The 27,349-nt window shown below is 41.2% G+C and overlaps 1 protein-coding gene across 1 annotated transcript in view; it reads right to left on the reverse strand.

Annotated features, from left to right (window-relative positions):
* The window catches only part of CHD8 (chromodomain helicase DNA binding protein 8), a gene marked incomplete in the record, with an annotated part of 4,119,653 nt that overhangs the window by 951,446 nt on the left and 3,140,858 nt on the right, over nucleotides 1-27,349 (reverse strand). Inside the window, 1 exon segment of the mRNA XM_044057960.1 lies at nucleotides 6,944-7,047. Coding sequence (XP_043913895.1) covers nucleotides 6,944-7,047 — 104 coding nt within the window.

Raw genomic sequence — 27,349 nt, forward strand, 5'->3', positions numbered from 1 at the left:
TCACAGCTGCATCAAATCTTGGAAGGTCCCCTGATGTTGTTTCCCCACAACTGCATCAAATCTTGGAAGATCCCCTGATGTTGTTTCCTCACAGCTGCATCAAATCTTGGAAGGTCCCCTGATGATATTTCCCCACAGCTGTATCAAATCTTGGAAGGTCCCCTGATGTTGTTTTCCCGCAGCTGCATCAAATCTCAGAAGGTCCCCTGATGTTATTTCCCCACAGCTGCATCAAATCTTTTAAGGTCCCCTGATGATCTTTCCCCACAATTGCATCAAATCTTGGAAGGTCCCCTGATGTTGTTTCCCCACAGTTGTATCAAATCTTGGAAGGTCCCCTGATGATGTTTCCCCACAGCTGTATCAAATCTCGAAAGGTCCCCTGATGTTGTTTCCATTCATGAGGGTCTACCCTGGTCCTGGTCAGCTCGTCTGCCACACAGTTTTGCTATGATGGAATGTAGGATGCCTGTACGGTCAGAATGTGCTGATAATCTAGAGTGCAAGGGGCTACAACCTGGTCCCCCCTACTTGTTGACATACCTCATGACTGTAGTACCTGTCTAAAACAACTTGAAGAGGTCCCTAGGTATGAAAGATGACAGAGTTCAATGCCTCGATCAAGGCAAACATTGCTTTGATATTTATGCACTTGCATCTAAGCCTTGGTGTCCTACACATCCTCCACTTTTATCCCTCCTGAAACTGTTCCCAAAGCTAAGTCCAAGGTAACTTCTGTGGACTTGCTGCTTTGGAACAGGAAGGAAGAAGGGGACACCTGTATTTAAGGACATCTGTTGTCTCCACCAAGTAATTTTGCTTTTGACAAACCCCAGCAAATGAAGGTTTCAGGTGACATTTTTGCTGGGTCCAGAGAGACTTCAGATACCACTGTATCTTTCTCATGTGATGTCTCGCCAGGGATATCATGAGAATCATTATACCATAAATCCTGAGATATTTCCTCACAATGACGTAAGTTTGAGTGGAAAACCTTGGAAACAGATTTGGATATAGATTTTTTTCCAGTGGAAGAAAAGCCCTTTGAATTGAGGTGTCTACCTGACGCAATCCTGTGTGAAGGAGTCAAGGAAGACTTTTGAAATGTCTCTTGGAATTCCAGTTTGTATAACAGATCTCTCACCCAGGAGAGAGATTCCTGACACTTTGAAAAGGACTATGCATAAATAAAGTAGCTGTCTAAATAAGGCAAAATGTGTAGCCTGCAATGAGCTAAACTGGCGCTAGATACTTTGTGAACACTCTTGGTGCAGTATAGGGTAAGGCAGACAACTGAGATTGTAATGCAGACACGCTCAACTTTAACAAACATCTGAAGTCTGGATGAGATAAGCATCTTTTAAGTCTAGTGTTTCCAGAAAACTTGAAAGAGGAAGACAGGGTAACAGGTTGTGAAGTGACATTTTGAATTTGGGCACGATCACAAACAGGTTTAAGAAAGATCTAGAACTGGTCTCCAAGCATTTTTTTTCTATGGCACTAGAAACATCCCTGAATAAAATACACTCCCACCTGGGAAGGGGGAACTAGTTCCATCACTCCTTAAAACAGTATGCGATGAAGAACTGGTGGAAACAAAATCATTTGATCTGTAGGATGAGGAACGATCCTCCTGGAAAGGAAGAATTTCCTCCCACTGTCAGCTATAACCTTGGAAAATGAATTTTCAGAGCCCATTTGTTTTAAACAATCTGTTGCCAAAGAGAAAATGGAAATTGAGACTTTCTGGAAGGAAAAAATGGCCAGGGAGGGAGTTGCAAAGTCTCTTGAATGTTCATTCAGTCTTGTTGGAATTTCACTGGTTTTGGAAGGTTCAAGAATTCCTTTTGGAACCTGCTTGTCATTTCTTAAGCGTCTGTTTAGCTGCATTTATTGACTGCTTATTCTCTCTTTTTTTTTCAAAACTTGATGAGGAGACAGAAAATCCACTGGAATAATTGTTAAAGTAGGGCTGAAAAATATTGGATTCCCTGGAACAGCTGGCCCCTTTCATCACACATTTTGATCAACTCTGCAGCAGAGGGACCAAACACTGAACCTCTTAAAACCTAATTTTTATCATTTGGGAGGCTGTGAGAATGCAGCCATGCAAGTCTCCTCTAAAACAGTACCAGTGATTACAGCCCTGGAACTTTCAAGCAGGGACACACACACTGCAAACAATGAGTGGTGACATTAGCAACAGAAGAAACAAAGTTATTTAAAGCAGAGTTTTCCTCACAAGAAGAGACTGCAAACAAAACATCCCTCGTACTTTCACAATTAGTCAGAAAAACCTTTAACATATCAGCCTGACAATTCAATATTCTGAAAATCAAAACTGCAGAAGACCTGAAAGATTTAGTTAAGACAGCATTGTCTGTGGACATCTAAGGCATGGAGTGGTCTTTCTCCATTATTGACATCCGATATCAATTTTCCCATCCTTATCAAAAAGAGTAGGATTGGAATTAGCAGCAGGATTAACAAAAGCTACAGCTGCTGGATCAGGTTTGGGAATGGTGTATAAAAACTTAGATTTATAAATCCTATCTGCCTTTTTAGGGGCAGCTGGATGGCTATCAGAAAAAGCTGCACCACACATATCCTCTAAAACAGATATAAACAGGAGGATGGGGTGTAATTTCTGCAAAATCAGTATTTTGTGAGGGACTGAGAAACCTCAATATTCCCCCCGATGAAAACACTGGCACATTCGAATAATACTCAGAGAAAGAGAAATCCAACACTGGCACATTCTGGGAATAGTCACAGAGAAAGAGAAAACCCCAACACACTGGCACTTTCTAGCAATAGTCACAGAGAAGGAGAAATCCCCAACACTGGCACATTCCAGCAATAGTCACAGAGAAAGAGAAACCCCCAACACTGGCACTTTCTAGCAATAGTCACAGAGAAAGAGAAATACCAAACACTGGCACATTCTAGCAATAGTCACAGAGAAAGAGAAATCCCCAACACCGGCACTTTCTAGCAATAGTCACAGAGAAAGAGAAACCCCAAATTGAGAATTAGAAACTAAGCTCTCAAGAGTCTGAATCAGAAATTGGAGTAAAAAGACAGCATCCATCTCTGAATTTTCCTGTTCAGATTCAGAATCCTAAATCCCTCGTTCTTTTAACAGAAACTACTTAAACGGAATGATCAATAGCCTGAATTAAACCCTGAGCCAGACCCAGTAAACTATTCCTACAAAAAAAAAAACTGAGTAGTAGATACATGTTTGTTTGTCTGTTTCTTCCCGACATGAAAAATGGGATCAGCCATGTTACTAATGGCGACAGCATTCAACACAACATGGAAGCCCTCCCTGTTCCCTCTCCCAGAACAAGTCGTTCACCCTTGCCCAACAACAGCCACAGAGGATGAAACTAACCCCTGGTCCATAGTGGCTGTAGGCACTACATTTCAGAGGTCCAGGGTAAAAAAGGAGTGGTCTGAGGAGCAAGCTATGGCCACAGCACAGTCACCCACATGCGGCTGACAAAACCTGACAGCCAGTTGTGGTGGCAAAGGCTGTTTGCTTAACTTTTTTTCTAATTTAAAGAAGGACTGACTGCGGAATGAGTAGTTTGTTCTGTGGTCAAGCTGAAAATGATGCTTCTTTCATACAGATAGTGCTGGTAAAATTTTGAAGTTTTTAAAAGTCATTTTTTCACACAAAAACAAAGTAAAAAGCACCTAAACACTCAAGTCAGTCCCAAAATGTGAAATAAACAAATTCTCCACAGAAAAGGTGGTTTTGAATTCCTTAAACAACTTGTAAAACTGACTCTCGATTTAAAAGTACTGTTAAGTCTTGTGACAGTCCATTAAAACACAAACTCCTCCTATCTTAAAAATAAGCTTACTAGATATGAATTGAGTAGGAGATTTTGAACACTTGCCAAGGGCTCCCAACATATGGAAAAATTGGAAAATACAAGACAAACAACCAAATATGGTGTCCGCAATTACTAGTTAAAGACACTTTGGAGCAGTAGGGGAAGACAAAGAACTATATAAGCCAGGAAATTAAAATCTTAAACATATGAAATGAATGAGAATGAGAATGTAATGGTTGGCATCTTTTATGGAAGGAGGTAACAGCATCTGACAGTGTAACATCTTGAACTTTGTGATCTTAATAAAAAGACTGAGGAAATGAGACGTCTCACACAGGTCTCCAAGCCCCCCCCCCCTTCTGCTCCTGAACTGTACAAAACCAGGAAAATTGGTTTACTGGGTAAGGATGACCCCCCCCTGGAAAGGAGACAAGGACTCCCAACACCAAGTGAACCACTTCTGAATGGCATTTAGAACCCATTCTTTGTTAATAATTTGGAGCCGCAAAGAGGACAGTCTCAGAGAAAAGGAGGGACAGATTGCTTGGCAACTGTAGGGCATAAAATAAAACCCAAACCATCAGCAAAGAATGGCTCACATTCACCATACACTTGTCCCAACTGCTAAACTGGTTTCATCTACTCAGTGGAGGAACAGAGGGATCAACATGGTAAAGGAAGGGGGCATAAAATATTACAGTATTCAGGAAACAGAGATACAACAGTACTCCATTACAACATCTAGCAGTAAGACACAGAATGGTAAAACCTGACTCCAATATGTGGACAGACTCCAGACTATCAAAGATCAATTAAAAGCACCTGCAATAGAGACAGACTGGGGAAGGACATGCGTGAGTGGCCACTATTTATTCACCCATCCTTTCAGGAGGCGATAGAAAGAAGTCTGTCCTAATGGTATGGTGGAACCTACCACAGAAGGTTATGTACAGCATAAACATATGGGCGAGGGACTTGCACTTGGCACTGCAAAGATGCACTCATGCAGTATATGACAAGAGGCATGTGCAGGGATGTACACACACACACACACACACACACACACACACACACACACACACACACTATAAAAAGTGTAAACACCCCTGTTAAAATGCCAGGTTTTTGTAACATAAAAAAATGAGACCACAATAAATCATTGTGAACAAATAAATCATTTCAAAACTTTTCCCACGTTTAATGTGACCTATAGCTTGTACAATTCAACTGAAAAATAAACAAATCTGTTAGGGGAAAAATATAAAAAAAATAAAAAATGTACAAGAAGCTGGTTACATAAGTGTGCACACCCTTAAACTAATAATTTGCTGAAGCACCTTTCGATTTAATTACAGCATTCAGTCTTCTTGGGTAAACACTTGCCATCAATTAAAGAGATGCTGATAACCCCAAATAAAGTTCAGCTGTCCTAGTAGAATTTTCCTGACATTTACTCAGTCACCTGCTACAGCAAAAGCCATGGTTCGTAGAGAGCTTACAAAGCATCAAAGGGATCTCACTGTAAAAAGGTATTAGTCAGGTAAAGGGCACAAAAAAATGTCCACAGCATTGGATATACCATGAAACACAGTAAAGATATCAAAAAGTGGAGAAAATATGGGACAACAGTGATGTTGCAAAGAACTGGGTGTCCCTCCAAAATTGATGAAAAGACGAGACAAAAACTGGTCAGGGAGGCTACCAAGAAACCTACAGCAACACTGAAGGAGCTGCAGGATTTTTTGGCAAGTACTGGTTGCGTACTACATGCGACAACAATCTGCCATATTCTCCATATAGCTAGGTTATGGGGTAGGGTTTCAAGAAGGAAGCCTTTTCTTACACAGAAAAAAAAAATCCAGGCCCAGCTAAAATTAGCAAAACAATACATCCAGTCTCTCAAAAGCATGTGGGAAAATGTGTTATGGTCTGATGAGACCAAGATTGAACTTTTTGGCTACAATTCCAAAAGGTACATTTGGCGCAAAAACAACACTTCACATCACCAAAAGAACACCATCCTCATGGTGAAGCATGGTGGTGGGCAACATCATGCTTTGGGGTTGCTTTTCTTCAGCTGGAACTGGGGCTTTAGTCAAGGTGAAGGGACTTATGAACAGTTCCAAATACCAGTCACTTTTGGTCCAAAACCTTCAGGCGTCTGCTAGAATGCTGAAAATGAAGAGGAATTTCACCTTTCAACACAACAATAACCCCAAGCATATATCCAAATCAACAAAAGAACAGCTTCACCAGAAGAAAATTAAAGTTTTGGAATGGCCCAGCCAGAGTCCAGACCTAAATCCAATAGAAAATCTGTGGGATGACCTGAGGAGGGCTGTGGGCAAAAGATGCCCCCCACAATCTGACAGATTTGGAGCGCTTTTGCAAAGAAGAGTGGGCAAATATTGCCAAGTCAAGCTGTACCATGCTAATAGACTCCTACCCAAGAAGACTTAATGCTGTAATGAAATCGAAAGGTTCTTCAACAAAGTATTAGTTTAAGGGTGTGCACACTTAGCAACCAGCTTCTTGTACATTTTTTTATTTTTTTATATTTTTCCCCTAACAGGTTTGTTTTTCAACTGAATTGTACAGGTTATATTATAGGTCACATTAAAGGTGGGAAAAGGTTTGAAATTATTTATTGTGGTCTTACTTTTTTCTGTCACAAAAACCTGGCATTTTAACAGGGGTGTGCACACTTTTTATATCCACTATATATATGAAAGCACTAAGGTCCTTGCCCAAACAAGTAGGCAGATCAGCTGCTGCTTGCATAAATGCCATCCATCATTGGCTCTTGCCCCAAAGTACAAAAAAATGGGACAGCTGATTTCTGTACTGCTGAATGTTAGCAGAGAGCTGGAGAAAGATTAGATTATTGACAAAAAAGGCAGTGTATGGTACTCATCTGACATAGTGTGGGTGACCACAGACCATTTTCAATTCAGGCCTTGGTGGTAAGAATACAAATACAGCTTGAGCACATTAGGATCAACAGCTTTAAGTATATCAAACAGAAAAAGCACTAAAACTCAGCCACAGCGCACACGATCACCATTCAAGGTAAGGATGCACTGTGCTAATATACAAACCATGTTTGAAGACTCCAATGATGAGGGACTTATCAGCAGTGGTATCCCACCAGTCACTTGGTACCTCCAACCGATCAACCTCTGGCAACCAGATATCAATCTCACTGAAAAAGACAAAAATGAGTCACATGAGCAAGCACAGCGTGCACACGTTTCCTTACAGCTGAAACACCATAAAGGAGGCAAATTACCCTTCAATCAAATACTACGCATAAAACAAGAAGTTATGTACTCACCATAATGTTCGATGTATGTAGTCCATCTCGCCTCACATTCTTACCCTTGGGATCGGAGTCGAACCTCGGCTCCAACTCAGCCATACTCTAGCTCAAAGTCTTCAACTGGATCATGGTTAAGAGGTATCCCATACTGCAATGCTCCCATCCTAGATCTTGCTTGCTGCAAGCTCACACACACACACACACACACACACACACACACACACACACACACACACACACACACACACACACACACACACACTGAAAGAAAGAACCAACCCAACAAAAAAGGATAATGAAACCAGAGACTAAACCCCTAGGTCCTTCAGGAGGGGGTAGGTGGGTGGGTTAGTAAGAATGTGAGGTGAGATGGACTACATACATCGAACGTTATGGTGAGTACATAACTTCTTGATGTTATGTAGTCCAATCTCGCCTACATTCTTACCCGTGGGACAGCGTCCCCAGCACCTGAACCTTGGGTGGCTCAGTGGAAAATACTCCTGAGCACTGTGGAACCAAAGGAAGACCTGCCTCTGGATACCAAATCCAATTTGTAGCGAGTAATAAGGTGCGAGGCGATGCCCATGTGGCTGCAGCATAAATATCATCCATAGACATCCTAGCCTGAAAGGCAGTAGAGGTAGACACCGATCGTGTAGCATGAGCCTTCACTTTAAAAGGGTAATTCCTTGCCATTTGAAGTATAAATTAAGGAAATGCAACTAGAAATCCATCTGGACAGAGTTCCTTTAGAAACTGGAGCTACAAGTCAATTGTCTGAGAATGAGACAAAGAGTTGATATGATTTCCTAATATCTTTAGTTCTATGTAAATAGAAACGCAATTGTCTGTGAACATCTAGCTGATGAAACTTAAATTCTGCCCTGTTAAGAGAATTCAGGGAAAAAAGCAGGCAGCTCAATGGACTGGTTGAGGTTGACAACCGAAGCGACCTTTGGCATAAAGGACGGATTAGGTCTTAGAGAAACCCTATCCTTGTGAAATTTCAAGTAAGGGGGCTGAACCGATAAAGCTTGGAGCTCAGAGACCTGTCTAGCCGAAATGATGGCTATCAAAAAGATCATCTTCCAAGACAAAAATTTAATGTCACAAGTTGCTGCGGGCTCAAAAGGAGGCGAGGTAAGTTGCTGTAACACAAAATTGAGGTCCCATGGCATTACAGGATCAAAGACTGGAGGTCGAAGTAGCACAATCCCTTTCAGAAAAGCCCTACAAAGTCTATGCGCCATTAGATTGGCTTCATTAGCAACATGAAAAGTAGAAAAGGCTGCCAACTGCACTTTGATAGTTGCCGTAGCTGATCCCTGGCTGAAGAGTTGAGAAAAAAATTCTAAAACTGATGGAATGGGAGCTGTATAGGGATCAATCTGCCTTTCATGAGCCAAAATGGAGAATCTCTTCCACTTACTGGAATAAATCTTCCTAGTAGAAGGCTTGTGGGAAGAAGACAGAATATGAACTACCTCCGGGGAAAAATCATGAAGCCTGACTAGGGACGGAACTGGAGCAGCCATGCTGTCAACTTGAGGGTCTGAATGGAGGGATGGAACTGCCCTGACATATGAGTCAACAGATCTGGCTCTGGGTCCAGAATCCACGGATCGTCCATTAGATAAGGGTGGAGAAAAGGAAACCAAATCTGACGAGGCCAGTGTGGTGTAATCAGTATCACCTTGCTTCCCAAGGATTGTGCTTTCTGAATAACCTTCTTTATGAGGGGGACTGGTGGGAAGGCATAGAGAAGACCAGAGGGCCAATCATGAACTAGAGCGTCCCTGGGTGCCTCCCCCTTCAAGGGGATAAGGGTGAATTAGCTGCTGCATTTGGCATTGAGGGGGCTGGCAAATAGATCGCAGCAAGGCTGACCCCATCTGCCGAAAATCCGCTCTGCCACTTGTTTGTTCAGGGACCACTCGTGAGGCATCAGAATAGCTCTGCTCAAGCCTGTCGGCAATCACGCTGGACTTCCCCGGTAAGTGTGTTGCCACTAGAAAGCGTAGGGAAGATGCTGCCCACTGCCACACTCGAAGTGCCTCTCTGCAAAGGGGATACAACCTGGTTCCTCCCTGTTTGTTCAGATACCATACCACTGACATGTATGACTGGATTGCAATTGTCCCATGAGGAAGAAAGCCCTGAAGTGCTCGCAACGCTAATAGCACTGCTCTCATCTCCAAGACACTGATATGCAAATGGGTCTCGTGCTCTTGCCACGTGCCATGGACTGTCCGGCTGACATAATGCCCCCCACCCGATCTGGGAGGCATCCGTGGTCACCGTGGCAACTGGAGAAGGAAGAACGAAAGGCATGCCAGCGTTGAGATTGCTGGTCTGAAGCCACCAGTGCAGATCCTGCTTGCACTTGTCTGTAATCAGAATAAGATAGAAGAGCAGGAGATGCTGTAGACACCATTGGGCAAAAAGTAGCCACTGAAGAAGCATCATGTGTAGTCTCGCAAGAGGAACTAGCATAATCGTGGCAGCCATGGTCCCTAATAACTTGAGGACCATTTTTGCCTTGACCTTCTTCAATGGTAGCAAAGCATAGACCTGCTGCTGTAAATCCTGAATTCTCTCTTCTGGTAGGAAGGCCCTCATGAGCACCGTGTCTAATTTGGCGCCAATAAAGTTAACACGCTGCGAGGGCAACAAGGCAGACTTTTCCCAATTCAGAGTAATTCCCAGACTTTTGGTCAGTGCAATAGCGGCGTCCCTGGTCTGTAGCAGTAGATGCCTGGGGCTGGCAGACAGGAGACAGTCGTCCAGGTACAGAAACACTTGGAATCCCTGATGTCTCAAGTGTGCCGTTACCACTGCCATGCATTTAGTGAACACCCCGGGGGCTGTGTTGAGACCAAAGGGCAGATCACGAAACTGAAAATGACTGGCTCCCAGTCGGAAGCGTAAGTGACTTCTGGATGCCCTGTCCATCTTGATATGGTAGTAAGCATCCTTGAGGTCGATGGAGCAAATCCATACATCTTTCCCTAATAACGGGAGAATTGACTGTAACGTGGCCATGCGGAACTTGGACTTCTCTACATGAAGGTTCAAATGGCTGAGATCCAAGATGGGTCTCCGGTCACCTGTTCTTTTCGGCACCAAAAAGAATCTGGAGTAAGTCCCTAATCCTACTTGGTCTGAGGGGACAGGCTGGATGGCTCCCTTTGACAGCAATTTTTGTACTTCTAATGTTGCAGAATCCCTTTGACTGGGTGGAACGTCTGGGATTCTTTTATTTAGAGGGGGATAAGAAATAAGGGGAATATGATAACCTCTGAAAATTATCTCTAATACCCACTCGGTCTTGGGTGATGTCTCGCCAGGCTTCTGGGTATAGAGAAATGCGACCCCCAACAGGCTCCAGAGACACACAGTCAGGCCTCCCCTCAGGAGCACTGGTAGGGAGAACCACGAAAGGAATCGCAGTCCCCCTGGTTACATGGGCTTCCTCTGCTTCTAGGGAGGTGTCTACCTGAATTTCTACCCCCTCCTCTGCCTCTGGAGGGGGAATCACTCTGTGCATCATGAAAAAACCTCTGCGACTTTCTGAACCACATTCTTCCACCCTACTGGCCCCTTGGGGTAAGGACTAGAAGGCATGGAAAAACGGACTCCCAAGACAGACAGGGTTTTTCCTTCCTGCTCGCACCTAGTGAGAGTGTCCTTCACCTTGGTTCCAAATAAGGATGAACCGTCAAAGGGGGCGTTGGTGAAAGTAGACTTGTAAGCCTCCGTGAAGTTGCACAGGCGCATCCAGGAGCGTCTCCTAAGAGAAACTCCGGAACCCGCAGCCCTGCTCATCCGTCGGCTGCATACAAAATCAGCCTCATGTAGGAGTTGGCAATTGAATTTAGGGTAGACATCTGAGCACTGACCTTTTAAACCACAGCATCAGAAAAGTTACCCTGTAGAGAATCTCCCAGCTCTTTTAGGAGATATCTCTGGAGCCGTGTAAAATGCGACAAATAGTTCAGCGACCGCAGTGTAAAGGCCACGGAGGAAAACACACACTTCCCATACTTGTCCATAACCCTAGACTATTTGTTAGGGGGATGGACGGTAGATGAAGTTTCAGCAAGTTCCTTCTTGGTGGCTGCTGCCACCACCATGGCATCTACTGGAACGCCTTTCGTAAGAAAGTCCTTATCTGGAGGAGCGGACAACAACTTGTTGCGTCTCCTAGGGACTGGTTCCACAGTGTCTGGAGCTTCCCACACCTTCTGACAAACGAGACCCAGTAGCTCGTCGAACGGGGGAGAAACCCAAGAGGCAGAGGGCTGAGACCCAAAGGCCTTCAGGAACACAGACTCCTCCTCAGAAGGGGATATGGAGGGCCAGTCGCCTCTCTGCCTCAAGATTTCCAGGATATCTGAGAAAGAGATATCTTCAGAAGACGACTTGAGGGACCCTTCTGACTCCTTGAAAGCAGATGTTAGAGACTCATCTTGGGAGTCAACGTGCTTCCTCTTGCACACACTCTTTCTGGGGGGCTCCTCAGACAAAAACTCCGGGGAGACCTCAGAAAGTTGGGGACCACTCAGAGGTATCCTGAGGCTTTGGGTCTCTGCTGTCCATGGACAGAGGACGATTAGAGACTGATACCGGTGTTGGAGGGGGCAGAGTGTCGGTGCCGCAAGATGCAGCTGACGACCTGGCTAGCATGCTCCTCATGACCTTGAAAGCTGAACCCCCCGGCTCCGAAGGTCGACTGACCATGGAAGATACGGTAGTAGGCCTCGGAGACAAAGAGATGAGGTCCAAAGCCGATGTCGGACCCAAGCTCACCCGAACCGAAGCACCGAGAGGAAGGCTAGGAGCCAGAAAAGATCGATCCGAGACCTCCCTCTCAAGTCCGACCGGTGAATAAAGGATCCTGGACCCCATGGATGGCATTGATAGGGTCGGAGTGGAAATAGGAGCAGAAAGGCCAGAGAGGGCTAATGGAACCAACCCCACGGCATCCGACAGAACCAACAGCTCTGGCTCCGAAAGCTGAGAAACGTTCTGAGGAGGAACAGCCAAAGAGGAGGGGAGGATGGGCTCCTGGGCCGACTGGTCCAGAACCGAAAACAATTTAGCCAGCACTGATGACTGGAGCAGTTTCTGCACCACTCTATCGACATCGTCATCAGAGAGGGTCTGAGAGGACCGAGAGGACCTAAAGGATAAGGTCGGAGATCTGGCTCTCCTTACATAGGGAGACACATGAGACCGAGAAACTGGTCAAGGAACTGGAGACCGGCTCCGAACTAGAATCTCTGTCACCGGTTCCGAGATGCTGGGAGCCGATGTTGACATAGTCGGTGTATTGCCTTCTGTCAGCACCGAAGCCGAAGTAGTAACAAAAGTTTTAGCGATTTTCTCTAGCGGCTCCGAGGAAACTGATGGAGCCGGAGAGTACTTTTTTGAAGATTTTTTCTCAGATTTCTTGCCCGGTTTGGAAGGAGAGGATCTGGAACTAGATGACCTCTCCAAGTCTTCTTCAAAGGAAGGTTTCAGTAGTCCTTTTAAGATAAGCTTGTCCTTCCTCTCTTGCACCACACTGGGACTGAAAGCATGGCAGAACAAGCAGAATTCCTGGAGATGAATAGCACCCAAGCAGTACATGCACACTGAGTGTCCATCCGTTAATGACATCTTTTAACTACATTTTACACACTTTTTAAAGCCCAAAAGCCTGTGTTCTTTGGGATCTTTAGACATGCTGACAAGAAAACTCCACACATCACACGGGAAACAGGAACACCTTTGCACCAAAAAACAAACACAGAAGGCGTGGGAAACTAGAGCCTCTAACTGAAACGGCCTAGACCACGGACAACCACAAGGAGGACTTGGTCCTCTAATTTAAATGGGCCTAGACCAGGAAACAACAGACTAACACCACAGAAAACAATAAAACACCAACAAATAGGAACTGCCACTAACAGAAGGGAAACAAGGTCCTCTGACTGAAAAAACGGGCCTAGCCCGAGGAGTTAAGGGGCAAATGGGATACCAAAAGGTCAATGGAACCGGCCAAACAACCAGCAGAACAACACACACAAGGTAGTTATGAAAACAGCTTTTTGGTAAACAATTTGTTTGAATTTAAAAGAAAAATTATACTTTGCCACGGCCAAGAGCGGCACCACGTCTGAGCGTAACAAGCGGCAAATGAGATCTGGGATGGGAGCATTGCAGTATGGGATAACTCTTAGCCATGAGCCAATTGAAGACTTCGAGCTAGAGTATGGCTGAGTTGGAGCAGAGGTTCAGCTCCGAACCCAAGGAAAAGAATGTAGGCAAGATTGGACGACATAACATCAAAGGTTAAAGAAAATTGGTGCAAGATGGGTAAAAATTATGCCCTGCAGCCACAGCATCTACTCGGAGACCAATGTTACAGTGAGAACACCACCAAGGCAGAGAAGCACCAGGAACAGGACTGCTAAAATCACAGACTCAATGGAACATGACTCTATAAAGATTTTGACTGGGAACATCATACAAGTGTGCAGTAACTGCACAAACAGCAACAGCAGAGACCATGAGAAAGAGACTAAACAGATGATTGTCCAAGTATAATCACCCTTTGGAGTTCCTCTTCATGATTCTCTCAGGCAAAACTGCGCTGCTCTGCAAGTATTTCACCCTGTGTTTAGCAAGGGAAACAACTGGTTACCTTTCCTAACAGTACAGGACCTTAGCCTAGGACTCTCCAAGATCTCAGTCAAACAGGGGTCCCTAAAGTCCACAAATGTGACCTTACCATCCTTACTGAAAGGAGAGAGGAGGATCTAGTTAAACAACATTGGAAAAATGACAGATGCTGCCACAACCACCGAACTCTGTTCAAAAAATTTTCACAAAGAGTTTACCATCTGTAAAAGATCTGTGTTGAGGTAGAAGGTGCAATTATCTTAATTTGTTCACCATGCATTACAGATATTTTAAAGGCAAGGCAATCATAACTTACAAAGCCTTTAATGATATCTTAAAGTATTACTAAATCTTGAAAACTAAATGAACTAACCCATAACCATGGAGGAATTCCTTTCCAAATTAAATTTTGTAAAAGTTCCTTATGTAGTAAACATATTACTCATATTATATCAGGATTATATACTGTTAGAATGGCCAACACTTAACAGAGTTCCAAACTAGACTGGAGTCATGATGGGAAATGTTTTTGATCCTCATTTTACTGGAACGTTCTTCTTTGAACAGCCCCTGGGCCAAGGGAGACACTTCTGTAAACCTATTAAACCAAAGGAGGCTCCAATGTGATGATCAGGAGTATAGAAACCTTAAAGTATCACTTAAAGCTGGTGCCATTTTTAAATATACTAATAGTGCTCGTGGTCACCAACTCCTGCGGTAAGGTTTCCCTGCTATGATTTTATTTTTAAATGCATATCTGGTAAATTTAAAGTGCTGTTGAATGATTTAAAGCAAAAACAAAGTTATTGTCTGCTAAGAATGTAATATTGTCTCCTGCCTGCACAGTAATTAAAGCTATCAACATAGCAGCATGTACTTTAAGCTGTGCCTTAAATTAGATGTAGTACACATGGTGCTGGGTTACAATGCTCAAGTAGAATGCTAACAGACCTATAGGCCTAGCATATATGCTGTTTTCTAGCATACTAATATAGGATTAGGTGCCTAATACACCTGTTTGTATAGCACGAGTTTGTAGCTATTTTTTCTTAAAAAACAAGGGGTATAATGTTAAGCACTAAGGGACTGACTGTTAATTGCTTCAAAGTGAACCCACAGTGCCTAATACGCCTGTTTGTATAGCACTAGTCTGTAGCTATTTTTTCTTAACAAAACAAGGGGTATAATGTTAAGTGCTAAGGGACTGTTAATTGCTTCAAAGTGAACCCAAAGTGCCCAATAAGCCTGTCTGTATAGCACAGGTTTGTAGCTACTTTTTTCTTAAAAAACAAGAGGTATAATGTTAAGCACTAAGGGACTGTTAATTGCTTCAAAGTGAACCCACAGTGCCTAATACGCCTGTTTGTATAGTACTAGTCTGTAGCTATTTTTTTCTTAAAACAAGGGGTATAACGTTAAGCACTAAGGGACTGTTAAGCATAACTGCTTTCAAAGTGAACCCACAGTAAAGCGCAAATGGTCTGTATGTAGCCTATTTAAGGTGCTTATAGCTGCTATAAAGTGCATTCACGGTTCTAAATGTGAGTGAACTGATGCATACAAAGGGACTGTCGAAAGTAGATGGTTTAAAATATACCAACTACAGCAGCAGTGTTGAAACTAGATGGTTTAAAATATACCTACTATAGAAGCAAATGGACTGCTAGTCTAGATAATTTAAGGTGCTTTTTATAGTGTGTTAAAGTGCATTTCTAGTACTTTTAAGTGGCTACAAAGTGAATTTACTGTTCTAAATGCGAATGAACTGATACACGCAAAAGGATTGTTGAAACTTGATGCTTTAAATATACCTACTGTAAAAGCAAACAGCCTATATCTAGCCATTTTAAAAGTGCTTATTAACTGTTTAAAGCGCAATAACATTTTTAAAAGGCTTGTACTGTTGCACACTAAGGGACTGTCATATCCAGCTGCTTTAAAATCTAAGTACTGTAAAGCACAAACTGACGTTTTTTGTAGCTACTATACTTGCTACTTAGCTGGCTTAAAGTGCATTAACTATTGGAAAGTGCATGTAGCTGTTATTAACTGCATTAACTGTTGAGGTAATGTAAAACTAATTGTGCTTTTCCATGCCCTAATCTTTCTCGCATCTCCTTCTCCTTCCTAGGGACTGTAAACTCTCGTCCGCCCTACCCATCCTGCCCCCCCAATGAAAGGTTCACCATGCTAGGAGACTACAAACTGCAAACAACCTAATATCACACAGTACAACTGTTTAGTGTGCGTTACCTGCAAGGAAACAAAGTTTTGAACTCTCCAGTTCTTAATGCTGGTACAGTCTGCAGATTAACTTTGTAGAAAACCGCTGAGAGGGTCCGCAGCACTGGTAGAAAAATATAAGATATTTTCCAAAGTATTCTTGTAACTAAGGCAAAGGGTACTGTATAAAATATAAAGCCAAGGTTTTGGAAATCAGCCTATCTGTCCTTTGTAATACCTTACCTTTGGCAAAATTTCTGAAAAACCATAATAGATTGGCTCTGCAGCCTCGGGGTCTGCTTGGGCCCCGCTCTGTTCACTCTGCTCCCCTACCCTACCCCCAATTCCCACCCACCCCCACTACCACTAGATTTATTCTAACCCCATATCACCTGACCACTCCCTACAGCCAATCTGCAATCCTCCCAACTCCCACCCCTGCTTAACTCTCATCCAATTAACACTATCATCCAAATACAATATGACGCAAACCATGCTCTTCTTCCTTACATCCCTCCTACTAACCCTCACAACCCTAACCTCATCCTCACACACATACATACCATTACCCCACACCACCTACCATACAACACATACCTTCACACCTACAAAAACCCACATAAGCTTCCCTATATCTCCCTTTCTATTTGATAATAACAAAACAGTACTTGTACACAAGTACTTTCCACTATCTCACACTAGAAAAATATTATGCAAACTAACATACAAATACACAACGGGCCTACTCATCATTCACCTTAACTCTCGCAGTACATCAAATAAACTCCCTCACTTACACGCATTCATAACCCACTACTCCCCTGATATTTTAACCATAACAGAGACCTGGCTAAATCCCAGCACACACAAGTAGGAAATTCTCCCTCAGGGATATAATATCCTAAGACTAGATAGAATGGGAAAGAAGGGAGGGGGCACTGCAACTGTCTATAAAAAATACACTTACTATACAACCCCTACAAACTCCTCTACCTAAATTTAATACTGTTGAGATCATAGGCTCTATGGTACAACTAAACAAGAAAAAGAGTATTAATATTCTTTGTGCGTATATCCCTGCAGGTAATAACTCTCCAATAATTGAGGAGATACTTCAATGGGTAAATGACTATCTCTCACAAGAGACTGTTCTACTAGGAGACCTAAACACTGATTTGGCTAGCCTGCAATTCCAAAAATACCACTAACTACATCAACCTATATGGATTCTCTCAACTTATTCTAGAACCTACTAGAGTAGATAAGAAGTCCCAAAAGAAATCTATACTAGATTGGACATTAGTAAACTACCCACAACAGAAAGTACAGTTTTGTACCTACCATAAATGTAGATGTTCGAGTGGTTATGCTGCTGCAGTCATCACAATTGGGTTATCCTGCCGTCAGGTGGTCCCGCAGTCGGCCTGAATTCCAAAGCCTTGGTCCGGTGTCGGTTGTTGTTGCTTCTTCCCTGACGTCAGTGCCGCAGGGGTATAAAAGAGGCAGCCAACGCCATTTTCTTCAGTTTTTCTTGCCCCAGATGTCAGGTGCCCCAAACTAAGAAGGCAAAATAAGAAGCTTGCAAAACATACCTTAGTGCAAAACAATAGCACTAGTTGTAAGCAAATACACCATATAGACATGCATCCCAAAGGTTGATGTACATGGAGGTATACGAAAAGCCTTGTTAGGTAGAGGAGATGGAGGGAGGGTAACCTGGACTGCAGCAGCATAACCACTCGAACATCTACATTTATGGTAGGTACAAAACTGTACTATGTTCATCATGCTATGCTGCTGCAGTCATCACACTTGGGTAGAGTCTCAAAGCTATGGTTGGGTGGTAGGAGCTAAACTGGGTTAGATGCAGCTAAGATGCCCTGCAGAACTGCAGTGGCAAACCCAGCTATGGTTTTTGAGTATAGAGGAAGGTGGTAATGCTTGGTGAAGGTGTGCACTGAACTCCAGGTAGCTGCCTCCAGAATGTCCTTTGTTGGGACTCCTCGGAGGAAGGCTGCTGAGGTTGCTGTAGCCCTGGTAGAGTGAGACCTAATACTAGCAGGCACTGCTTTCCCATGGTGTGAGTAGCAAAAGCGGATGCAATGTGCTATCCATTTGGAGATGGCTTGTTTTGAAATAGCCTTTCCTTCTGAGCCTGGTGCATAGGATACAAGGAGTTGGTCAGATTTTCTGAAGGCCTTTGTCTTGTCCAAATAGTAACGTAACTGTCTGTGAATGTCCAAAGAGTGAAGGAGTCTTTCTCCTTTATTCTGTGGGTTTGGATAAAAGGTGGGCAAGTGTATGGTCTGATTGAGAGCCACACTGAATACTACCTTTGGCATGAAGGAAGGGTTGGTGCGTAAAGATACTCTGTCCTGATGGAAAATGATGAAAGGTTCCACTGCCATAAGTGCCTGCAGTTCTGAGACTCTGCGTGCTGAGGTGATAGCCAGCAGCAGGGCTGTTTTCCATGACAAGTATTGAAGCTCTGCTGAAAAGGCTGGTTCGAAAGGAGGAAGTGTTAACTTTTCCAGCACAAAATTTAGATCCCAAGTTGGAGTTGGTGGTTTTCTGGGGGGTCTTATATTTTTTGCCCCTCTGAGAAACTGCCTTAGCAAAGGATGAGAGAAAATGGGAGGAACCGTATCATATTGAGCTGAAATGGCTGAAGCATGGATCTTTATGGATGAGAAAGAAAGGCCTTTGTGTAGCATCTCAGTTAGATATTGGAGTATGTGCGGAATATTTGGGATGCCAGGATTTAGGCTTCTGGCCTGGCTCCATACACAAAATCTTTTCCATTTGTCTGAGTAGGTTTTTCTGGTGCTGGGCCTCCTGGCCTCCAAAATGACATTCTGGACGTCCTTTCAGAGAAGTGATGTTTGATAACTTAAGGTATTTTCCATGCAGCTAGATTTAAGGTCCTTAGTTGACTGTGAAGGATCTGAGAGTTTTGTTGGGTTAACAGCAGAGGGAATTGAGTTAAGATCCATGGAGGGCTGCGAGTCAAGTTTCGTAGTAGTGGGTACCAGTGTTGACGTGGCCAGTCCGGAGCAATGAGGATCATCTGTGATCTCTCTGATCTGGCTTTCAGTAATACCTGGGTCAGTATAGGCAGAGGTGGGAAGGCATAGACTCCTACAAATTCCGAAGATATGGTAGTTCTAATGCAGGAACCAACAAACCAAACCAAGTTCCAATACAGGAAATTGTTTTGAAGGTAAATATTCACTAAATTCACCACAGGAACCACATAAATCCAATAATCAAGTATAGCTCCCCATGAAGGTAAGGATACGATAATGTTACTTTATTCTCGACAAGATTCACAAAAAACACGATACACACGTATTATTCCACAAGAATCACAAAAGATACGACACACTTATTGTTAACCTAGGTTTCGTCTTAGTGTTAAAGACTAGAACTACTACAACAGTTTTCTAGTATAAATACCCAGCTTAATTACCAATCAAAAACTTAACCTGCAATTAATAAAATTAGATTACACTTGATTATTTAAATAACATATAAAACGCTGAATATAATTCAAAATTAGTATGTGCAAATATAAAACACACTAACATTTAAAAAAAACTTATAAGACCTTAAAACCAATTGTTTTGTTAAATTATTTATATAATATATTATTAATATTTTATTTATATGTAATATATACTATAATATATTTTATTTTATAAATTTTATTTTATAAAAAATTCAGTTTTATATCCCTAGTGGATATATTAACAACATATATATATATATATATATATATATCTATATATATATATATATATATATATATGAAAATATATATAATAATAATTAATTTATGATGAATACTTATAAATAAAACCTAACTATTTATGAACCTAAGCTTTAATAAAGGGGCCATGCTAATGTTATCATTTAAACCAGGAAATCTAGTGGCATCAAATTTTAATTGCCACATCATTTCACATACGTCCAAATGAATGTCCAAGATATAACCTTTCTAAGTCCTTTTTTATTTGTTGAATAATAATAAATTTAAAGCTGTGGCCCGGATATTGTTTAATATGCCTAAAAAGAGCATTTGTATTCTTTTGAAGCCTAATATCAAGAAGGTGTTCACCTATCCTATTCTCTAAGGGCCCTGCAGGTTTTACCTATATAAAATGCTGAACATCCATTACATTTGGCCATATATACTACATTTTTGGAATAACAATTAAAATGCCCCTTAAAAAGCAATATTTCATTTTTCACCAACATTTTATTTTTAGTGGTTAGGACATAAGCACAAAGGCTACATCTCCCACATTTAAAATTCCCATTGGGTCTGCATGATGTACGACTACTATTTACATATGTACTTCTCTCTAATAGGTTTTTAAATGATCTTACCTTCCTATATACATTCATAGGTAACTCCTTCAATTTCCTACTAACATTTACATCTAATTTTAACATTTCCCAATTGTTCTGAATAGTATTAGTAATAAATTCTGTATCATAAGTATATGTAGTTATGAAAAATAAAGAATCTTTTTTACTCTCTCTATTTTGACTACCTTCACCCAAATATATTCTGTTATACCTACTAACTACATTAGTGGTATCTACATCTGACTTTAATAGGGGCTGATAAATACCATTATTTCTCTTTACAATGACTTCATTTTTAATACTGTTAATTAAAATAATGGGATAACCTCTTTTAATAAACATATCCGAAATAACACTCAATTCTTTGTCAAATTCTTCCATTATATTAACCATCCTGGCTGCCCTAACCATCTGACCCTTTACAATAGCCTTCTTTTGATGGAAAGGGTGCCAGCTGGAATAATCCAGATATGCATTAAAAAACGTGGCTTTCCTGAAAATGTTTGAAGACAAGACACCTTTTGTCTTGTCAAACTTTAAAGAAACATCCAAATAGGATATTTCATGTTCGTTGTAATTAAAGGTGAACTTTAAAAATTCTATAGTATTAATATATTCCATAAATTCAAGCATTTTCTTAACACCACCCTTCCATATAATAAAAATATCATCCAGGAACGGTGTGTAATGTAATATATCTGAGAAAATTTCACTTTCAAATACATAATTTTGTTCCCAGTATGACATAATATAATTAGCGTAACTAGGGGCACAAGCTGCACCCATTGCTACCCCTGTTAATTGCTTATAGTAACCCCCTTCAAAGAATAAAAAATTATTGGTCAGTATAACTTCCATAAGTGAAACATAAATGTTAATTTCATCCTGTTTATAAATACCTGTTTTTAGAAGTTGACTTTCTAACCATTTTAAGCCTATATTGTTGGGAATAACTGAATATAAATTCACTACATCTATGGTAAGAAACAATGTAGTGTTAGTAATACTGACACAATTAAGTTTGTGTAAGAAGTGCCAAGAATCTTGGGTAATATAATCAAACATTTTCAGCCCTTTTTGTAAATGAAAATCTAAATATTTACTCATGAAATACGTTTTGCTTCTTTTTGCATCCACTATGGGCCTAAAAGTCACATTCTCTAAACCTTTATGAATTTTAGGAATTCCAAATATATTACTAATCACTGGAAACTCATTTTTCAAGTAACTAAAATCAATTTAATTTATCTGGCCTTGTAATAACAAATCTTCTGTCATTAAATCAATTTTAGAAAAGGCTATATAAATTTGATTCAAAGTCACCTCCTTATACAGATCTTCAGTTAACATTTGAAGCATAGAATTTGAGTAGTCATTCCTATCCATTATCACTACTCCATTGCCCTTATCAGGCCTCATATAACGAATAGTGTTGTCTTTAAAGAGCTGACATAACAGTTGATTTTCGTCCTCGGTTAAGTTACCATAATTATTTCTTTCATTTCTATTATTACAATTTATATGATTAATATTAGTATTGTTATTGTTTTTATTTTTAGACCCATCTCTGAAATATTCTCTTATCTGTAACTCACAAGCTTTTTCAAATAAAGCCACAGTATTATTGGGTGGGGGGTTAAATTTACTTGACCTTTTTAAATCTTTTATATTATTATTTTTCATCTCATAATTCTTATTATCAGAAAACCACATCTTAATATTCATTTTTCGAGTAAGTAATTTTAAATCCATTAGTACATCCACCACACTTCCATTTGTTGCGGGTACAAATGTAAGCCCTTTTGATAATAGATCTGCATGCTTAATATCAAAACATTTACTTGTATAATTATATAATTTAAAATCACCATGTTTGTTAACTATAATGGTAGGTTCAAAGCCTTTTATTGGTATATTTGAGTCTTCTTGCAATATGTTAATCAAAGCTGTTAAATTTTTTGCTTCTGTTTCATCTGAAAAACAATTATCCACGACCGTGTTGTTGCAACCATTATTAATATACTTTTCATTAGTGTCTTCACCTTCTGAAACACTATATATACTTAAATTGTTTAACATCTCACTATTAACAGTTACATTTATACTTCTCCCTTTAATAAAAGTATCAGAATATAATGTATGTGCGTGCAACACAGCATTCGTATTATCAAACGTGGTAACAGTACTTACAATAGATGTTGAATTTCCCTTATTCAAATTAACTCCGGAAATATTGTCATTCACTATAACTGTTGATGAACTACTGCCATTTAATTTAAAAATACCTTCACCGGCATTGGAGGGCATCCGTTCAAATTGCTCGTTCCTTAGTTCCATTCCCCCCCATAAGTCCCCTGTTGTTTCGACTGATTGTCCCATCTTTTGGGACGGGCTCCTTGCTCCTGATATCTCCCATTCTCCTCTCTTCTCTGACGTTGCCAACCTTTGCCCCGATTGCGTAGCCTCTCCGATCATCTCGGGCCTTCCTCTAAAGGGATTTCTTCAGAAACATGTTGTGGTACGTTTATTGGTGATGTCACTTCCTGGCTATTCACCCACCTTCTGTTGTTGCCATGGTGACCTTTCGACAACGGATAAACCTTTTTAACATGATATTCTTCTATGTCTCTCTTGATTTTATTGGACTTTCTCACAAACATATCATGTATACCATTATTCACACTTGTCAAGATATTTTTATAATTAGTTAGGTAATGATCAAAGTTCAAGTCACTTAAAATTAATTCATTTTCATTTTCCAATTCAGTCATAAGCTTTACTATAACTATGTCATTAAATTTAATCATAATTTTCAAGAGTTCCAATCCCGTTTTATCAACTAGCTGATGAACTTTATTAATCATTTCTTGGTTACCGGAAATGCCATTAGGGTATCTCCACAATCTTAAACCCCGTAGAACCAACCCCAATTCTATATTTCTTGATAAATAATTATTCTCCAGTTGTAATTTTTTCATTTAAAACAGTTTTTTGTCAAAATTCTTTAATCTCTCGGTTAATGAAATCTTTACTGATCGATAAGAACCACTATTAATATTTTCATGATGAAAACTAAAATTGTTACTTTTCCATTGCATTAAGGTATGGTATTACCGCTGGAAATATTCTTGTCAGTTGCTTTATTGCTACCCGGAATTTCGGCATTCACCTCTTCCATTAGCATGGCCCCTTTATTAAAGCTTAGGTTCATCAATAGTTAGATAGGTTTTATTTATAAGTATTCATCATAAATTAATTATTATTATATATATATTCATATATATATGTTTTTAATATATCCATTAGGGATATAAAACAAAATTTTTTATAAAATAAAATTTATAAAATAAAATATATTATATATTACATATAAATAAAATATTAATATATTATATAAATAATTTAACAAAACAATTGGTTTTAAGGTCTTTTAAGTTTTTTAAAATGTTAGTGTTTTATATTTGCACATACTAATTTTGAATTATATTCAGCGCATTTTATATGTTATTTAAATAATCAAGTGTAATCTAATTTTATTAATTGCAGGTTGATTAAGTTTTTGATTGGTAATTAAGCTGGGTATTTATACTAGAAAACTGTTGTAGTAGTTTTTCTGAAGAAGTCTTTAACACTAAGACGAAACCTAGGTTAACAATACGTGTCTCGTATCTTTTGTGATTCTTGTGGAATAATACATGTGTATCGTGTTTTTTGTGAATCGTGTCGAGAATAAAGTGACATTACCGTATCCTTACCTTCATGGGGAGCTATATTTGATTATTGGATTTACGTGGTTCCTGTGGTGAATTTAGGGAATATTTACCTTCAAAACAATTTCCTGTATTGGAACTTGGTTTGGTTTGTTGGTTCCTGCATTCGAACTACCATATCTTCGGAATTTGCAGTGGTCGTGTGGTTACTTAGTTAGTTTGGGAAGGCATAGACCGACAATGTTGTCCATCTGAATGATAGAGCATCCACTTTCCAGGCCAGGGGATAAGTCCTTGTGTAAAACTTTTGAAGCTGGCAATTGTTGGTTGAGGCAAACAGATCTATGTCTGGTGGTCCCCACCTTTGAGTTATCATTGAGAATACTTGTGGGTGTAGTCTCCACTCATGAGGGTCTGTCAAATTTCTGCTTAATTTGTCTGCCAATATGTTTTCTTTTCCTGGCAGGAATTGTGCTTGCAGTTGTACTTGGTAAGTTAATGCTGTGTTCCACAAGTCCATTGCCTGTCTGCATAGTGGGTAGGAGTGCGTTCCTCCGGAAGTATACCCCTCACTGGTGAGATCAGATCACAAGCTAATCTCGCTGGAGGTCCTCATCCCACCCCCACCTGAAATAAAAAAGACCACAGTAAAGAACTTCTCAAAAGCAGACTTCACACTACTAAAGACTAGTGTGGTCTCCTTTAAGGCCCCCGAGCCGGCGGAAAACAGTACTCAAGCCGCTGAATCACTTACAAATGCCTTCTACCAGCACCTGCAGGACTGCATGGATAAGGCAATCCCAAGCAAAACAAAGACTCTTTGTACCAAAGGCAAGCGTCCAGTCTGGTGGACCCCAGCCATAAACAAACTCTACAACAAAAGGAGGAAGCTACTACAAGATAGAGCAAAATCCTTAAACGGTAAGACACCCTTGATCACTATAAGTAAAAAACTAAGAGCTCTCATAAAATCATCCAAAGCAAATTTCGAGAGAAAAATAGCTAAAGACTCAAAAGACAATCATAAGGCCTTCTTTAGCTATGTTAGAAACCTAGGAGGAAACTTCCAGATATGCTCAGAACTAGTTCAAAATGATGTGAAGATTACTGATCCTACAGACATTGCCAACATACTGGCTGACAGGTTCAGTGCAAACTCCCCCCCCCCTCCCCCCCAAAAGGAGAGATATCTATATCAAACGATTGCAGCCCCCCAAACATCTCCAGCGCCCAAGTGAGAACTGCTCTCTCCAAAGCAAAAAACACAGCATCCATGGGACCTGATGGTGTCCCCGGCTGTGTGCTCCACGAACTCAATGAGGAATTAAACCCACAGCTAGGACAGCTGTTTAATCAAAGTCTTACCTCTGGATACGTACCCAGGGAGTGGTGCACTGCAACAGTGGTCCCACTTCACAAAGGCGGTGCCTCCACCGACCCTGGAAATTACCGGCCCATTAGCTTGACAAGCCTTATCTGCAAAGCCATGGAGAGGATCATAATGGACCTCATAAATAAAGACATAGGGAATTTGCAGACTTTGGATCCAACCCAGTTTGGCTTTATCAAAGGCAGATCATGCCTTTTAAACTTGGTTGACTTTTTCGAAACAGTCACCAAAGCCATTGATGAGGGAAAGGCAGTCCATACAGCCTACCTCGATCTGGCTAAGGCCTTCGATACAATACCCCACTCAGGTATCATTGAAAAACTCATCAGCTTAAATGTTACATCACAAGATGGGTTGCAAACTGGCTGAGTGACAGAACCCACAGGGTCAGAGTTGCTGGCGCCATGTCAGACTCAAAGCCTGTCACAAGTGGTGTCCCACAGGGCTCAGTCCTGGGCCCACTCTTGTTTGGCATCTACTTTTCCGAAGTACAAGCAAACACAGGAGGGTTATGGCTGACAAAGTTTGCAGATGACTGCAAACTGGGCGCCATAGTAGAAAACACATCTGACACAGATATCCTTCAGAAGGGTCTCACAGAAACGGATAACTGGTGCCAGAGCCATGGCCTAAAGTTAAATGCCAAAAAATGCATAGTCATACCCTTCGGGAAAAACAAGGTTACCCCTAGCTATCAAATAGGTGGCAATCCACTGAGCACAGAAGAAGTTATCAGGGACCTGGGGACCCAGGTTGATAGTAGTCTGTCATTCGACACCCATGTAGCTAAAGTAGTTAGGAAGACCTTCTACATTGCCAACCTTATCATGAAGGGATTCTCATCTAGATCAAGGGAGGTCATAGTCTCCCTTTACTCATCACTCATCAGACCAATGATTGAGTACAATGCCCCATTCGGAATGTATCTGACCCGACACTTGCAGCAGCTGGAGAGGCCACAAAAGTTCCTCACCAAAAGGATAAAGGGTCTCAAAATCTGTCCTATGCTGCCCGACTGAAAGAACTCCAGCTCTCTTCAGTCGCCTACCGCCTCCTCAGAGGTGACCTTTTCCTAACAAACAAGGCCATGTCAAACCCCCATTTGATGAATATGCTTCACCCCAAAAATCTAGATCCATCAGAGCCACAAGGGCGGGAGACTTAAACCTCGACACGGCTATTAATAGGACGTGCTGGAGGGATAGATTCATCACCCAAAGACTCCCTATGCTGTGGAACAAAATCCCGGTACATGTGAGGCAGAGCACCTCGCTGGCCTTGTTCAAGAGAAATCTTGACCAATGGATGGGAGATCGCAGATATACCCCAGGGATTACCTCAGTGTCACTGCTCGACAGAGGCACAGCAAAATAATGGGTATAGTTCCCCATACTAAAGGGGTGGCGTAAGCCACAAAACGATGGGCTAGGCTTGTAAATGCCCTCGGGCAGATAGCCTAGTATGAACCTATGAACCTATGTACCACATAACCGTGGTGTTGTCCATCCTTATTAGAAGTTGTCCTGGATGCAAGAGGTCCTTGAAGGCTGTTAGTGTATTTTTTACAGCTAGCATCTCCTTTTGATTGATGTGTAGTTGCCTTTGGTTTGCAGACCATTTGCCCTGTATGCATTGTCCTGCCACGTGTGCACCCCAGGCGTAGTCTGATGAATCTGTTGTCAAGGTTTGGTTTGCTGGAGGTGAGACAAAAGGAAGGCCCTTGTTTGCTTGGCATGCTTGAGCCCACCATAGAAACTCTTTCTGAAGGCAGGGAATGAGAGTTATACTTGCTTCGAGGCTGTGCCTGTGTTGGGACCATACA

Source organism: Protopterus annectens, chromosome 16.part0, assembly GCF_019279795.1.
Source record: "Protopterus annectens isolate FY-2018-M chromosome 16.part0, PAN1.0, whole genome shotgun sequence".
NCBI classification, from domain to species: Eukaryota; Metazoa; Chordata; order Ceratodontiformes; family Protopteridae; genus Protopterus; species Protopterus annectens.